At 56.6% G+C, this 15,469-nt stretch overlaps 1 protein-coding gene across 1 annotated transcript; it reads right to left on the bottom strand.

The window, feature by feature from the left end:
* Positions 1-1,001: 1,001 nt before the first annotated feature.
* Positions 1,002-14,189, bottom strand: RSPO1 (R-spondin 1). Its single transcript, XM_049617477.1, has 5 exons — positions 13,811-14,189; positions 5,394-5,585; positions 3,243-3,392; positions 2,772-2,960; positions 1,002-2,058 (listed from the first exon to the last, which is right to left on the bottom strand). The coding sequence occupies exons 1-5, from the start codon at positions 13,902-13,904 to the stop codon at positions 1,892-1,894; spliced, it is 792 nt and encodes a 263-aa protein (XP_049473434.1). The 5' UTR covers positions 13,905-14,189; the 3' UTR covers positions 1,002-1,891.
* Between the last annotated feature and the right edge of the window lie 1,280 nt (positions 14,190-15,469).

Raw genomic sequence — 15,469 nt, 5'->3', positions numbered from 1 at the left:
AATAGTTGGAAAACCGTTAACTATTCCTGAACCAGGAATTCAGTATGCGAATCTACTTTTCAATTTTTCTGAAATCTAAATACAAATCAAGTATTTCCGGTGAGAATTCCGTGCCCAAATTAAGATACGCTGTGCAGTGTAAACATACACAGAGTGGTGAAGACTTAGTTTGAAAAAGAAAATGTAAAAGATGTTAATCATTTTTATGCTGATTACATGTTAAAGAGGTAACATTTTCGCATCTATTTGGTTAAATAAAAGACATCATTAAAATTAACTTCGCCTGTTACTTCGTTCTTTTTACTCGTTAAGCGTGGTCACTAGAAAACTTTTTAATGACATCAGTGGCTCATATGATATTTCTGTCGTACAGCACTGGTCTAGAAGGCCATTCCTTCTCTGTCTTAACTCCTACTCACCCTCCAGAGCTTGACTCAAATACCACCTTCTCTGAAAAGCTTCCCTGAGATAAAGTCTTATTTCGATTCACCTTAATTCACTTTCATAGCTATGTGTACGCGCCAGGGGTTGCCTGGCCTCAACTCCACCCATTTGTGATTACACACTTATCGGAAGGATCCCTTGGTCCATGACTGTCACCCCTACCAACCTCTACTTCTGTGAGGGCAAGGTCCCTGCCTGGCTCCCCCTGGAAACCAAACACTGAGTCCGGGGCCCGGGGCCCATTAGGCTGCCAGTGGACACTTGGGGATGCCACAAGAGGTCATTCTACCCACCGTTCTGTCTTTGGGATCCAAGGGTTTCCAACCATCCCAGAGAACCTGGGCATCCCTGGACCCTAGGGTGCCACTAACCCCCCCAGGATGCAGATTCTACCTCTCCCAGATGGCAAGTCTTCCTGCACGGCCGACCAGAACCCTTCCCGCGGCCAGGTGGCCAGGACCTTGGTTCCGTCCGCAGAGGTAATGAGAGCAGTACTTCTTAAACTTGAGTGTGCACACCAGGGACCTGGAACCTTGTTACACCGCAGATTCTGGTTCGTCAGGTCTGGGATGTGACCCGAGACTCCCACTTCTAACGGGCCGCCCGATGACGACGTTGATGCCGGTCCGCAGACCACACTCTGAGTAATAAGGATGTAGAGAAGCTGGTTATCACCCTCAGAGTATCCCCAAAGTTTTCTTCCTGCCCTGGACCCTCCGTCCAGAAGCCATTAGGGGATCTCTTCAAAACTTAGCCCTGTTCCTTCCTGCTCCCGTGTACCCCACCAACCCCTGGACCCTGAAAAGGAACGTGGTGCCTGTGGCTACTGTTGTCATTTGGTTTTGTTTTTAATTTGAAATAAACTTTTAAGCAGTTTTCAGAGTCGGGGCAGCCCTGACATGGATCATGGGTGTGTAACAATACTCTCCAATGATAAAGTCACACAGCTGGAGATGCTGAACAGGCCTTGAGCTTTGGTTCCTGTCTGCCACCCTGGACTGATCCTATCAGCTCCTCCAGAAGTCTCCACTCTGTTTGGGCTTGCATGCGGGGAAATGGTCTCTCTGACATGTCCCTTGGGAGCATCGCAAACCAAGTCTGTGACGCTGGGCCCTCTGCCAGGCAGAGGTGACCCCTCCACCTCCCCACCCTGTTCACACGGTGACGTCCGGGAGATAAAAGTGTATCCGGTGGCCTCGATTGTGTGTGTGTGTGTGTGTGTGTGTGTGCGCGCGCGTGCGCACAGATGCACACATGTACGCTGGTTGCATGTTTGGCCATGGACCCTTGTGTGTGTGTGTGTGTGTGTGTTTGTGTGTCCGTATATGTATGGAGAGTGTGTGAACGCTGTGCCCCCAGCGCTCCAGTTCAGTAAAGCTTTCATCACACAGAGCAGCGCTGGACTCTTTCTGCACGGGCCTGGAGGCTGAAGAATGTCCCTAGGCCCCTAGGTGAGCCCTGCAGGCGTGACCGGCCCCGCTGTCCCCTGGTGCTGCGGCTGCTGCTGGCCCTTGCGTCTCCGGGAGCCGGCGCCCGCCTCCTTGCTCTCCTTCCTGCTCAGGTTCCTGTTGGCGTTCTCCCGCCGGCCCTGGCCACCTTTCCTCCTCTTCTGCCCTGCAACCCCAACAGCAGGAAGAGTCAACAAAGGATGTCCCACAGCAAGCGAGGTGGCCCTGGGCATGGCCGAGGGCTCTTGGGGGGGTGGTGGTGAGGAAGCGGGGCGGGGGAAGCAGGGGGGCTGGAGTCGCTGCCTTTAGGCAGCTGGGGACCCCTCAAGGCTTCTTCTGACTGGCGGCTACTTCAGAGGACCCTGAAACATGGGCACAGAGACAGGGGTCCGGGAGCCTCTCACCCTCCACCCCTCGACGAACCAGACGCCCTCCTCATCCTTGTGACCTCCTCAGACCTTGGGCCCCAGTGGGCCAAGATGTTCGGTGCAGCTCTCAGGACAAGCAGGACAGCCCCCGACTCCCCTGCCCCCAGGGCCAGCTGTCCCATCATTGCCGCCTACTGCCTGTGTGACCTTGGTCACATCACCGCACCTCTCTGGGTCTTAGCATCCCCTTCTGTGCCCCCATCTGACCTCCGAGGGTCCCTCCGGTGCCAACCTCAGCTGGCTCCCAAGAGATGGGGAAACTGGAGGGATGTGGACACTGAAGGTCCCAGCTCCCACCACACAGAGTCCTGGGGACTGCTCTCTGCCGGGACCTGGCACCCGGAGTTGGGGTTCCCATCTGGCCCTGGGCGACAGGCAGGAGGCGGAAGCGGCCGCACCTCCGTGGCGGTCCCTGACTCCCAGCCCTGGGGAGGCCGAGGCCGCAGCTCACCCTCAGGACAGGGCGTCCTCCGCACTGTGCACCTGCGGGTCTCCTTGGTGTCGGAGCAGGCAGCGTGGTCTCCCCCGGGGGCGTGGAGCACCCTCCGTGTCCGCTCCTCAGAGCCCCTCCGGAAGCCGCACAGCCTCTTCTTCTTGGAGCACGGCCCCCACAGGGACCACTCACTCATTTCACATTGTGCTGGCAGGAAGCGAGGGAAGAGGGAGAGAAAGGGGGGGAGGGTCACACCTCCTCCCCCGACCCAGAATTCTCCACGGGAGTCTCCCCCACCTGCTCTGTGCCTGGAGGCATCTTCAGTGCAGAGGGCAGAGAAACCCCACAGGGTCGTGGGGGTGCATGTGGGGGGGGTAAGCTTTGCTGCACGGCCCCCCCAGGCCCAGGCTCGCCCTGCCCCCCACACCACCCTGCCCGCCCCTCCCCTGGGGTCCCGCACCCTCTGCCCACAGCTCCCAGCAAACTCACCAGGACTACTGCACTCCATGGTGCTGTTGGCAGCCGCCGAGCCCTCGGGACAGGCTGGATAGCAGCGGCCCTTGTGCAGGTATAAGCTCTCCTTACACTTGGTGCAGAAGTTGTGGCTGAAGCAGGCCTCGCAGTGCTCAATCTTGCACTCTGAGGAGAGGGCCAGATGGGGGCCCTCTGACTCATCTCCCATCCCCAAAGCCCCCCCACCTCACAGGGCAGACCTCCCCCCCCTCCCCCACTTCCCCGAGGGCAGGACTCTGGCCTAGAGCTGCCATGACTGTGGGAGGGAAGGCAAGGACGGGGTGGGGAGAGGAGGCCGAAGTGGCCACTCTTCGGGTCTGCCAGGGACAGTCAGCTAACTCCACCCCAAACCCCACACCAGGCCCTGGAACCAAGGTGAGGCCCAAGACAGCTGTTTTCAGAGGAGGAGGGCAGGACACCTTGTGGGATCAGTGGGGACGAGAGAGAAGGGTCCCAGCGTGTCGTGGCACCCTAGAGGGCCACCCGGTCAGAGGGTCAGAGTCGAACGGAGGGATACAACGGGTTCCTCTCTCCGTTGCACCCACAACATCCCACGCTCTGGTTCCCCTCCTGCCCTGCGAAAGGAGTCTGCTTGGAGGGGGGCGGGGAGAGGAGAGATCCCAGGGCAAATTCCTCTCCCCCTGTAAGGTCTGGTTCCAAGAACCACCCCGGCTGGACTCCTGGGTCCCTCCCCATCCCCTCCTGCCAGCTCTCCCTCCTCTGGGGAAGTGGGGGGAGGGGGGGTTACAGGGCTGAAAGTAGGCAGGGCCTTTCACAATCTCTCCCTTCCCAGATCGTGGGCAGGACTAACTTCCTCCCAGTCTCTGGCACCTGAAGCTGGGGCTGCTAGTTTCCCAGGAGCTGGCACAGCCAGGAACTCCTACCCCAAATACCCCCGAGGACCAAGAGGGCAGCCCCAGGGCCCCACCTCTAGCCTCACAAGCTCCCCACCCCACCCCACCCCACCCCACCCTTCCTCTGTGCCTCCTGGGCTCTTGGCTTTATCTCTGTTTCTTCCGCTAGCCTCCCTCCTCTCTTGCTGATTCCTGGGTTTGGTCGCAGGTGAAATACAGTAAAGACAACAGCAGGTACCACTTACAGAGCGCCAGACATCTAGGGCTTTCTATATGCCTCTGATGACAACCCTAGGGGGGTAAAAACTACCACTCTCATTTTAAAGATGAGGATTTGAGAGGCTGCAAAATCCCGATGTTGCACAACGAATGAGAAGCAGAGTTGAGATTAGAACCTAGGGCCGATCTCGGGGCCGTCATTTCCCCCTCCAGGCCTCACCGTTGTCATCCAAAAGAAGGACCCCTGTCACTTAGGTCCCACCTCCCTCCAAAGGCTGTTGTGAGGCTCGACTGATAGGAGGTCTGGAAATGCATTCTAAACTCCGAGGCACTGGCCAACTGGGAGGCGCACTGGCATTGGTCACCAGAGTGTGTTCCCTGCCTGTCCCCCAGGGTGCCACCGTGAGCCTGAACAGAGGTGGGATGGGCCGTGCCTTAGAGCACACGGAGCTGCAGCTGATAGAGCGGACCCCAGCCAGAGAGAAGACCTGGGCGGAGGCAGGGGAGGCTTGAACTTGCCCGCAGTCAGGGGAGCCCGGGGCGGGGGTTCAAGCAGAAGTGTCCTGGGAAAGGACATACGTCTCAGAAGCACCTGGCTTTCTGGCTGTGGTGTGGAGGGTTGGAGGACAGATAAACAAGCTCCTGCAATATTCCAGAGGAGAGGTGCCAGGAGCCTGGGAGAGACCATGGCAGTGAGGATGGAGGGAGAGGGGAGGCGGCGGGCACCATGTGGTTATGGGATGGACCGGAGGCGTCACAAGGAGAGGCCGAGAGGCCGGCTCTCCAGTCGGTGGTGTGAGTGGCTCAGGACCCTGCGGGAGTGCAGGTGGGTGCACGTCCGGAGGCAGGAGATGTGGTTCTGAGGTGGACCCGCTGAGCCGGAGAGGAGAATGGACCCTCTGAGATGTCTGGCTGGCAGCTGGATACTTGAATCAGGAGCCTCATCCCTGCCCCCCACCCCTCGGTGTCCCCTCTACTCCTCCTGCCGGCCACCAGCGGTCCGAAGCACCCTCCCCCGGGGGCCAGAGCCTTCTCCAGCCCTCCCCACACTCACTGATGCACTTGTTCATGTCGGGGTTGCGGGCGTCGAAGTAGCCAGGAGGGCAGGAGGGCAAGCACACGCCCACCTGGCGGATGTCGTTCCTCTCCAGCAGGATGAACAGCTTGGGCGAGCACTTGAGGCAGCCGTTGACTTCCGAGCAGAGCTCACAACCTTTGGCACAGGCCTGGCTCCCCTCGGCACTGACTGCAAGGGTGGGACAGGGGGAAGGAGGGGCTGTAGGCGAGACCACCGTCTTTCCCAGGCCCCCACACGGTTGGGAAGTGAGTAGATTGGGGTTTCTTCCCACGCAATGACTGTGCTTCTCAGGAGGCACATGCCAGGATGGCACCTCTTTAAGACGGTTTCATAGGGGTGCCTGGGTGGCTCAGTCGGCTAAGTGTCCGACTTCGGCTCAGGTCATGAGCTCACGGGTCGTGGGTTCGAGCCCCACGTCGGGCTCTGTGCTGACAGCTCAGACCTTCCGATTCTGTGTCTCCCCCTCTCTCCGCCCCTCCCCCGCTCACGCTCTGTCTCTCTCTTTCTTGAAAGTGAATAAACATTAAAAAAAAAAAATTGTTTTTAAAGACTGCTTTGTAAACCTCCCCAGCATCATCTCTCAAGGGAACTAGCACAGATGCCTGAAGCAAGAGCCCTCGTCCACCCTAAGTGTCTCTCTAGCTCCAGGCACAACACAGTCTCGCTCTCCGCTCTCCGGGCTTGCTCTACCCTTCCGGGAGAAGCTGCTGAAGCCGCACGCTTCCCAGAACCTACCCCTCCCCTCCCCAGAGAAAGCAAGGTTCAGCCTCAGGTACGAAGGCTCAGGTATGGAAGGCGGGTATTTTTTAGCCTTGAGAAAGGTTTAAGGTCAAGAAGGACAATGGGTTAAGCTATCTGAGCAAAGGATCATCTGGTCAGAGACAGCAAAACAACTAGAATAACTATGTCCAGAACAGTGGCCTCAACCAGAGACGATTTTGCTCCCCAGTGGATATGTAGCAACGACTAGGGACCTGTCACACCGGGGAGGGGCGTTGTTACCGGTATGGAGAGAGGCCAGGGATGCCACGAAACATCCTATAACGCACGGGGTGGCCCCCGCAAGAAATTGTCTGGTTCAAAATGGCACTGATGCTGAGGTTGAGAAACCCTGGCCATCCTTTGAGGCGGTGTGATCTCCAGCCCCCGCACGGGGTCTCAAACCTTCGATGTCATTCCTTTATGGACTTGTTTAACCAACACTCCCCGAGCCCCTCCCAAGTACCCTGTGCAGTGTAAGCGCCAGGGGCCTGGACACGAGGTCGCCTGACCCTCCAAACTGATCTTTCGGTGGTGCCGACAGGCCTGCAGACGGGCAAATGCTGACAGCCGCAGGCCTGGCGATAGTGAACCCAAAAAGAAGAGAGGGAAGGAGTCCCAAAGGAGGCGCCATTTGGGCCGACTCTTGAAGAATCCGTAGAGATTTGTCCATTAGGAAGTAGAGATCACGGCCCTCTAGGAACAGGGCCACAGAGGTGTAAAACAGCCAGGGGAATTGCAGATAATTTGGGGTGCAGGAGGGGTAGGGAGGGGGATGGCGAAAGATAAGAGCTTTCGATATCATGCTAAGGAATTTGAACTTGATCCTGCCAGGCAGCGTTTCCCAAAGAGCATTCCTGGGACCATGTTCTCCCCTAGATGTTCATCAAAGGCTGTGGAGAAAAGGCCACTACGTCAGGTAAGACTGAGAACCACTGGGTCCCACAGGTCTAAACAGGATTCTTTACTGTAGGGCGTCTTCAACCCTTTTATTATGCTCCTGTGCAGTGGCTCCCTAAGAGGGGGACAGAGGAAGCTTTATTTCCCAAACATTTTGGCCACAGAACCCTTGTTTTGCAGAGCTTTTCCTGGGACATTTCTCCGAACTGATTAGACAGGAGGAAGCTATCGGCAAGGTGCAGGACCCGGGCTGATTTGTACGTTGGAAGGTTCCTCCGGCAGCGTGGGTGGAGACCAGAGACTGAAGGACCATTTGGAAGGAAGTGGACCAGATCATCCAGGTGAGGAAGATGAGAATGTCTGAATGAATATTCTGCTCAGTTGGAGATGGACAGAAACAGATTTGAGAGAAGCTTAGGGACTATAACCGGTAGGCGGAAGTGACCAACAGGAGGGAGGAGTCTGTAGGGTAGGTGGCAGAACAGTGTGGCTGGTCACTTAAAGGAGGCTCAATCCATGGGAAGGCAAACAGGTGGAGAAGAGAACAGGGAGAGAGGTTATGAGCCACTTAGGACCCAGCCTGCAGCGAGGGGCTGGAGACACGGGCTGCAGACGGAGGGCCGGGAGGATCAGAACAGACGGCGGGACCACTGCCACTACACGCAGCATAGTGGACCCCCAGCTCAGGCTTCCGAGTCGGCTAGAGCTGGAGCCAAGTCCCCAGCCTGTGACCCGGGGCGAAACACAGTGTCTAGCGTGCCTCCATTGCCACCACCGGAGAGGGACGTGAGGATGTGCACTCTGGAGGGCTGCTGGGAGGAGTGATCCCCGATTTCAGAACAGGAGAATGAGTTGGAGTTAAGAAGGCGAGCAGAAGAAGCGAAAAAGACCATGACGAACACAACCATGTAACAATGCCGTAACCACGGTAACAGCCGCTAGCTACCAAGTGTCCAGAACTTAATCTGTCCTCAGAGGTCATCGAGTGTTCACTCACTTAACTCGCACAATCCATGAAGCAGGTGCTGTTATTATGTTATAATCCTCATTTTTACGGGGGAGGACCCGGAGAAGTGACGGGACTTGGCCAAGGCTTCGCAGCCCGCACGTGCTCCAGGCAGAGGGAACGAAGTTTAGGAAGGCCAAGGGCAGGACCACGCCGGGTGACGTGGGGACCAGAAGTAGGGGTCGATTGTTGTTTTTTTTTTTTAAGTATAGAATTTAGTTGCATAGAGGCAGTGTTAATCGACCAGTGCACTTAACAATTAATATTGTTCTTGGTTTAGTTCTTCTAAGAGCAAAAATACTCACATGTTGCATTGGCGTTATGCGGGAGCCCTGGGGACTACTTTTCCACTTTGAGTCTTTATTCGGCTGTGTTACAAATTAATAAGGTACTGCAGATTTTAGGTACTGCTTCTACCCCCCAAGACATTACATCCTCTGTTATGCAAGATTCTTACTGAATACATTGTTGAAATGAATGTTCCCTCTATTCTTGCCTGGGTTTCTTTTTTGTTGTTGTTTAATTTTTTAATGTTTATTTATTTTTGAGAAAGAGAGAGACAGAGCATGAGCGGGGGAGGGGCAGAGAGCGAGGGAGACACAGAATCCGAAGCAGGCTCCAGGCTCTGAGCTGTCAGCCCAGAGCCTGACGCGGGGCTCGAACTCGTGAACCACGAGATTATGACCTGAGCCGAAGTCGGAGTCTTAACCAACCGAGCCACCCAGGCACCCCATCTTGCCTGGGTTTCAATAATTGAACTGATCCAGGTGTCCCATTTGCCGGCCACTATAGCTATGTCCCCATGCTCATTCATTCCGTCCTTGTCACTTTTGTTAAGGACAGATTTGCAAAAGGCCCCTCAGAATACTGCGGTCCTCCTCGCATTCGACCAACAACAAATCTCTGTGTGCATTTCTCTTCGGATCTCTCAGTGACACAGCAAGAGAAAGCGTGGAGCACTCGGGGGGTGGGGGTGGACCACGGAGGGAGGAGTAAGACAGAAAGCTGGAGAGGGAAGCAGGCCCAGATGAGGAAGGGTCTTAAACCGGTACGCAGGAGTTTGGACACTGCCCTACAGGCAGTGAGGAATTACTGGGGGCTTTAAAATCGGAGACGTGGTCAGGATCACTGTGTGGTATGGAGAAAGGGTTGCGGGGACGGCAATCTGGAGGCAGGAAGACTCCTCAGCTCGAAGAGACACAGCTGAACTAAGAAGATGCAAAGGAGCAGACATAGGTAAGATACTCAGGTGGGAGAAGCAACCAGACCAGCTGATGGGCTGGACGTGGGGCCGAGAGGCTGGGGAAAGTGCAAGCCGAGGGTGACTCCCAGGTGTTGGGCTTGCGTGACAGGGTGCCTGTTGGCTCTTCACCGAGAGAGGGACCGCAGGAAGAGGAGCAGGTTTGGGTGGGGGAGATGATGCATAGTCGGGTTTTGGATGGGTTGAGGTTGTGGTTCCTGTGGGGCATCCGGGGGAAGGTGTCTATGAGGGAGTCGAGCCCGTAGCTCTGGAGCTCGAGAGAAAAAACACCTTGGCTGGAGACCTCGATGTGGAGTCCTTGGCACGAAAACAGTCCCGAAGGCATGGGGGCCCATGAGGCAGCGGACAGTGGGCACAGAGGGCGAGAGGAGGAATTAGGAAGTTAAGGGAGGGACAGAAGAAAGAAGGGCGGCTAGGAGGCTGCGAAGGGGCAACCGGACAGGTAGGGACCTAACTCAGTGGAAGGCAAGAGGAGAGCACCCTGGGCAGGACCCTGGCTGCTGAGGTGTCAGATAACGAGGCAGCAGCGGACAGGGGTTGGCGCCCCTGGTGGGGGCGAGGGCAGAGGGCAGTGGTCGAGGAGCAGAGGAAGGAGAGCCATCTCCTTCAAGAAATCAGCTGTGGAGCGGGGAAGAGAACCCGGGGACCTGTCCGTGGAAGCCGTGGGCATCCGTGGTTCCACCGTGGAAGTAGAGGCATTCCCGGGCAGAGGCTGAGCAGCCTGGCCGCGCTTGCTTCACAGGCCAGCAGAGGAGGAGGGGCTCAGAGAGAAGCTGGGAAGTTCAACGAGGAAAGGGATGCTGGTCAGGAAGGATAGGAACCCAACGCTGTTCTCGGCTTAGTGAGACAAATGCACGGGCAGTGGGGCAATGGACAGCCATAGGGAGGGGGGTCTGTGTAGGGGAGAGGGGGGTCCAAGGAGGACGGTGGGTGTTGGGGGGCACGTAATGATTCAAAGGGAAAAACCGAGGCTCGTTCATTCCACAGACGTTTATGGCACACCTAACACGTGCCCAGAAGTGCTAGGAGCTTGGGGACCTGGAGATATAAACAAAGGCCCACCCAGGGATGCGGCAGGCAGGGCTGGCTAGCACCGTGTAAGTGGATGAGTAATGAAAGGCACTCCCTTACCCAGCCGGCTAGGTGAAGAGGGTGTGCCAGACAGGAGGAACAGCCTGTGCAAAGGCTCTGAGGCACCGAACATCCTAGTGCATTCACAGAATGGAACATAGGGCTTTTTCCTATTGGCAGGGAAGGTGACCGCAGAAGGGCATGGCCAGATTCACCATACGAAAGGACCCTTTGCCTACGATGGAGGGAGGCATACGGGGAGGCAGCCTTGGAGGGCCGCAGTCTGGCTGAGGAGGTTGGGTGGGCTGGATGAAGTGGAGGGCGCTGGGAGTAGGGATGGAGCCTGCTTCCCAACCTCTTCACAAAACCCTCTCCCATGGCTCTGCCTGCCCTCCCCCAAGTCCTCGGTGAAGCCCACTTCCCCAGGCCAGGAAGGCAAGGCTGTGCCCTCCCCCCGCCATTCCCCTGCGGCCTGTGTGGCTCCTTCATCCTTGTGCAAAACCCCTGCAAGTTGATATTCCTAAAGCCAAAACACCCCTGCCCAACATCCCTCAATGGCTCCCTATTACCAGCAGAATTGAGACCCATCTGGCCTTATTAATTTCTCCACCTGGCCTGGAAAGCTTCCCTGAGCTGATCCTACCCTCCTCATTTCTCAACACTACCCCTCAGCAATCCACAACTATTTTTTTTGGGGGGGGGTCTGGCCACATCACACTATTTCACACCTGCGTGTCTTGCTCAAATCGGTCCTTCTTCCTGGAACATTCTCTGCTGCTTCCTGAGCCTGAGTAACTCTTTCAAGCCTCAGAACTAAAGTCATCTCCTCCGGGAAGTCTTCCCTGATCTCACTTCCCCACAAAGTCTGGATGGGGTTGGATGGGGGAGTCAGGGTTCAGTGAAGGAATGGGGGCTTCATGGGAGCAGGACTAAGCAAGGGGCCCAGGAATCAGTTAGGAGAAGGGTCTCAGTAAGGGGAAGGAGCCCTCAATGCCAGGAGTAGTGAGAACATGAGGGCAGGGTGAGGGGCACAAAATCCAGGTGGGAAGGCATTCAGGAGAGGGCGAGAAGACAAGAGGCGGAGTGAGTGAAGACGGGGTTCAGGGAGGGGATGCGTCCTCAGCGAACAGGAGAGGAGGAAGTCGATCTGCCAGGGTTCGTAACTCACAACTGAAGAGCACTTTGCTCACTTTCTCCCCCTCCAGGCAGGGAGACCATCACACATGCGATCAGCCATTTCTGGACTCAAAACTGGTGTGTGCCTCCAGATCAGAGCCGCGTTGGGTGGCTTCTAACAGCCCTACTGACACGCAGTTACAGATGATGGCAGAGTCTACAGACCAGAGGCTCACAGCACAGCCAGCCAGCCTCCTCTGCCGTCCAGTGGTTAGGAGGCCAGGGTAGCCACACATCACATCTTGGGCCTCTTTCTTCCCTCCCCTCAACCCTGAAAACCCGAGCGCAAGATGGCCCACACGTTGTTTATATAACAGTGACGTGCATCCCAAAGTCTATACAGAGCTTGGTGTTTTACAAAGAGCTCACGACACACAATAAAATCTCACGTAGACTAGGGGCGTCTGGGTGGCTCAGTCAGTTGAGCTTCTGACCTCGGCTCAGGTCACGATCTCACAGTTTGTGAGTTCGAGCCCCGCGTCGGGCTGTGTGCTGACAGCTCAGAGCCTGGAACCTGCTTCGGATTCCGTGTCTCCCTCTCTCTCTGCCCTGCCCCCACTCACGCTTTCTCTCTCTCTCAAAAATAAATAAACATTAAAAAAAAAAAAAAAAGGAGAGCCATCAAAATTGCTGCATTTGATGGCCCTTTGCAGGGACCGAGCCCTTTCTGCAGGCTCAGGCCAGTGCTTTTTATTCACTTATTTTTTTTTTCTGTACAAAAGTCTTGAACCCAGCTCTTCGACCCCTGGCTTAGGGAGGTGGGGGATGCGTGGCTCTGCTTGTGAGCGGGAAGCGTGACCGCCAGTGTGCGTCGCGGGAGCACGAGTCGTCCCTCCCTCCTGTTTGCTCTCTCTCTCTCTCTCTCTCTCTCCCATCTTGGAAACAGAGGAGACTGGTTATGAACCGCTAAACCGCATCTGGCCCATGGAGTCCAAAACGCTGGCCGCAACAGAGAGGAAGGGAGGAAAATCAAGGCCTCGCTGCTGATTAAACCTAACCGTCTCTAATTGTTTGTTAAGCTGGGGATTTTCAGCTTCACCAATTCTCTGAGCTTCTCTCCCTGGGCTGGGTTCTGGCCTTGGCCGCTCCCGCGGAGGCCCGACAAAACTCCACTGCCTTTCCACCTTTACTGGTGAGCCTCTGTCTGGTTGTGCCACACTTCTGTGGAGCCTCCGGCCTGGGGGCGTGGCATCTTTTATGGGGGACAGGCCTTGGGGGTCTGTAACATCGGCCTCCTCCTTCTCCCTGGCACGGTCCCATACACACAGTGGCCACTCCCACTACATACTGGGCAGGTACGGGTCCCCCATTGCTGGAGCCAGGCTGAGGCCCGAGGGCTCTCGGGGCTGCCCAGTCAGTCGTGATTTCCATCAAGCTCTGTTTTTAGGAAGACTGGGCTCACGGGAACTAATTACGTTCCAATACTGACCCTGTGTCTTTAGGGCTATTATCTCCTCCCGTGTCCTAGCCTCGGTTTCCCCATCTGTACAATAATAGAATTTAGTTCGGTTTAGTTTTTAAACTGGGAGGACCCTTCTTTCCAGTGACATCTTACGTGGAATCTTACCGAAAGCAGGGAAGAGTGAGGCACTCTGGTTGGGTGGGCAGTGGGGCCAGACGCCTTCCCACTGCCTCCCTTTCAGCCCCCCGTGCAGCTTCCTGAATCCCACCGGGCAGAGTTAAAAACCACGGGAGTGGATAGTCTCACGAGCCTCCCTGCTCCACTGTCTCTGCCCGGTGGGTGATCTGGGCAGGGAAAGCCGTTGCCCAAGCTGAGCAGAGTTCCTGGCCCCAAGGGGTTGAGGGCTGCACTCCAGCCAAGACTCAAAGAAAAGAGCCCTGAACTCCTGTCGGTGAGGAGAGGACCATGAACCCCAGGCCACAGCGGTAGGGGACACATCTCCATGGATACCACACAAAGCTGGTGTTATGTCAAAGGGGCGTAATTCACAAACTGGATCCTCACAAGAGAGAGGTTAATCTAGAAAGCGGAGTCTACAAAGGGGAAAACAGACGACGTAGGTCATCTGCAGAGTGGGTAATCTCCCCCAAATCAATTTACAAGCTGGATAATCTACTGAGTAAAGTACGAAGTGGCGTTGGACGAGTAGAATCTGCAATGGTCATCAGAGAAGGAAACCACCGATGGCCCTCTAGTCCCCAGGCGGCCCCCGCCCGCTCCCAAGGCCAGCGGTGGTCCGGCCCCGCTCCATTACTCACTCCGCCTCTGCCTCTTCCCCTTGATCCCCCGGCTGCCGGCAGCGAGATGCATCCAGCTCAGAAACAGGGCCACCACACACAGCCCAAGCCGCATAGTCACTCGCCAACTCCAGGCCCCTGGTAGGAGGGGTGGTCTCTGGGGAGGGGGGGCGGACAGTGCAGGGCTCTTGCTAACGCCTGCCGGGTTGGGTCAGCCGCAGGAGGCCCAGGCCTGGGCCGTATCCCAAATCCACCATAATCTCAGCTGGGGACAGAGAGGGTGTGGGGAGGCAACTTCTTCATCAGCCCATAGGGAGGTCCAGAGAGCGTTCCTCAAAGGCACCTTGGGGTGTCACGTGGGAGAACTCTTTGTCACCTCAGCAGGGACGCCTCCAAAAACCAACCTGGTAGGGGAGGAGAAAGAAAGGTCAATTCTGGGGAACCACGCGGTCCCCCCCAGTTTATACCTCCTACCCTCCCCTGTGGCTCTCCTTAGCCAGGAGACTGTGAGAACTCAGAATGGTTGAATGTTACAAGCTACCCACCTGGCACCCCCGGAGAAGGAATCTGCCCCTTCTCCCAGGAAGTTTGCAGAGTCCCCTAACCCGGGACTGGAGCCGGCTACCCAAGCAGCTGGAATATGGCAGACACTCAGATCAAATCCGTGGATCACTGGCAACTAGCTGGCCCCACCCCTGCCCGATGCTGGCCGGGCTCTAACTGGAAGTCCTTCTTTAGGTCGACCCTACAGACCTCATGCTGCAGCAATCGCCTGTCTCTAGAGGAGGAGCTCTCTCTGTCCTTCTGTAAGGGACCCCCTCAGCCCTCTCTTCCCAGTGCTGAGTCACCCCTGTGCCTTTCACCTGTGGGGCTGGAGCAGTGGCCCCCGACAGGCTGGCAGGCTCTGCGTGGCCCTCTGGGCTTGGCGGGAGAAAAGGAAGCAAGGCTTCCCCCGGCCACAGAAACTCTGACACAGCAGGCCCTGCGGGCCTGGCCTTTGTGAGAGGATAAAAGATGCCCGCCCTGGCCAGAGACACAGAGAATGGGGATAATCCCCCAGCCCAGCGAGAGCCAGGTCTCTGGACCCGCTGGCCGGGTGATGGGGGCAGGGGGAGCCGGTGCCTCCCCGGTGAAATGTGTCTGGAGCCTGACGCCGAAAACCCCGCTTCACGCTCAGGATCGCGCGCTCCCACACATTCTCCCAGCAGAGAGGTCTGCCCGAGCGCTGCCTTGAACACTTTGGTGCGGACCCACCCACGCTCACCCAGGGATAGAAGGGAACAGCGAGCCTCCAGGAAGCTTTGGAGATGCCAGGGAAGCACTGCCCTCCCGTCTGCTGGTTAGGTGCCTCTGAACGAGTCACTGAGCCTCCCTGAACCTCAGTTTCCTCATCTATAGAATGGGGACAAAGATGGCTATTTCACAGGCTTGCTCTGAGAGTTGGCTGAGTTTTTGGCTTACGAATGAGAAATCTGAAATGCTAGAGTGGCAGTGCCCCGCCCACCCCATCCCAGTCCCTTTCCCCTTCGCCTCTCAGGGAGGCCCCAGTGAGCCCACCTGCATGGGAGATAAATCATTATCCCACGAGGGAGTTCAGCACCTCCCTCCTCGGCCTCTCCCGCCCGGCTTTGAAGGCCAGTCACACTCAAGTGGTTAAGCTGCCCGGAGAAGTGTTTACAC

This window comes from Panthera uncia (genome assembly GCF_023721935.1).
Source record: "Panthera uncia isolate 11264 chromosome C1 unlocalized genomic scaffold, Puncia_PCG_1.0 HiC_scaffold_4, whole genome shotgun sequence".
Lineage (NCBI taxonomy): Eukaryota > Metazoa > Chordata > Mammalia > Carnivora > Felidae > Panthera > Panthera uncia.
The sequence above is the reverse complement of the archived record's forward strand: the minus strand, read 5'-3'. Positions and strand labels throughout refer to the sequence as shown.

Coding starts and splice junctions, on each gene's coding strand:
- RSPO1 (XM_049617477.1), bottom strand. CDS start 13,904: ATGCGGCTTGGGCTGTGTGTGGTGGCCCTGTTTCTGAGCTGGATGCAT. Junction 3,393..5,393: donor CGACATGAACAAGTGCATCA/GTGAGTGTGGGG, acceptor CCCTCTCCTCAG/AGTGCAAGATTGAGCACTGC. Junction 2,961..3,242: donor CATGGAGTGCAGTAGTCCTG/GTGAGTTTGCTG, acceptor GCTTCCTGCCAG/CACAATGTGAAATGAGTGAG.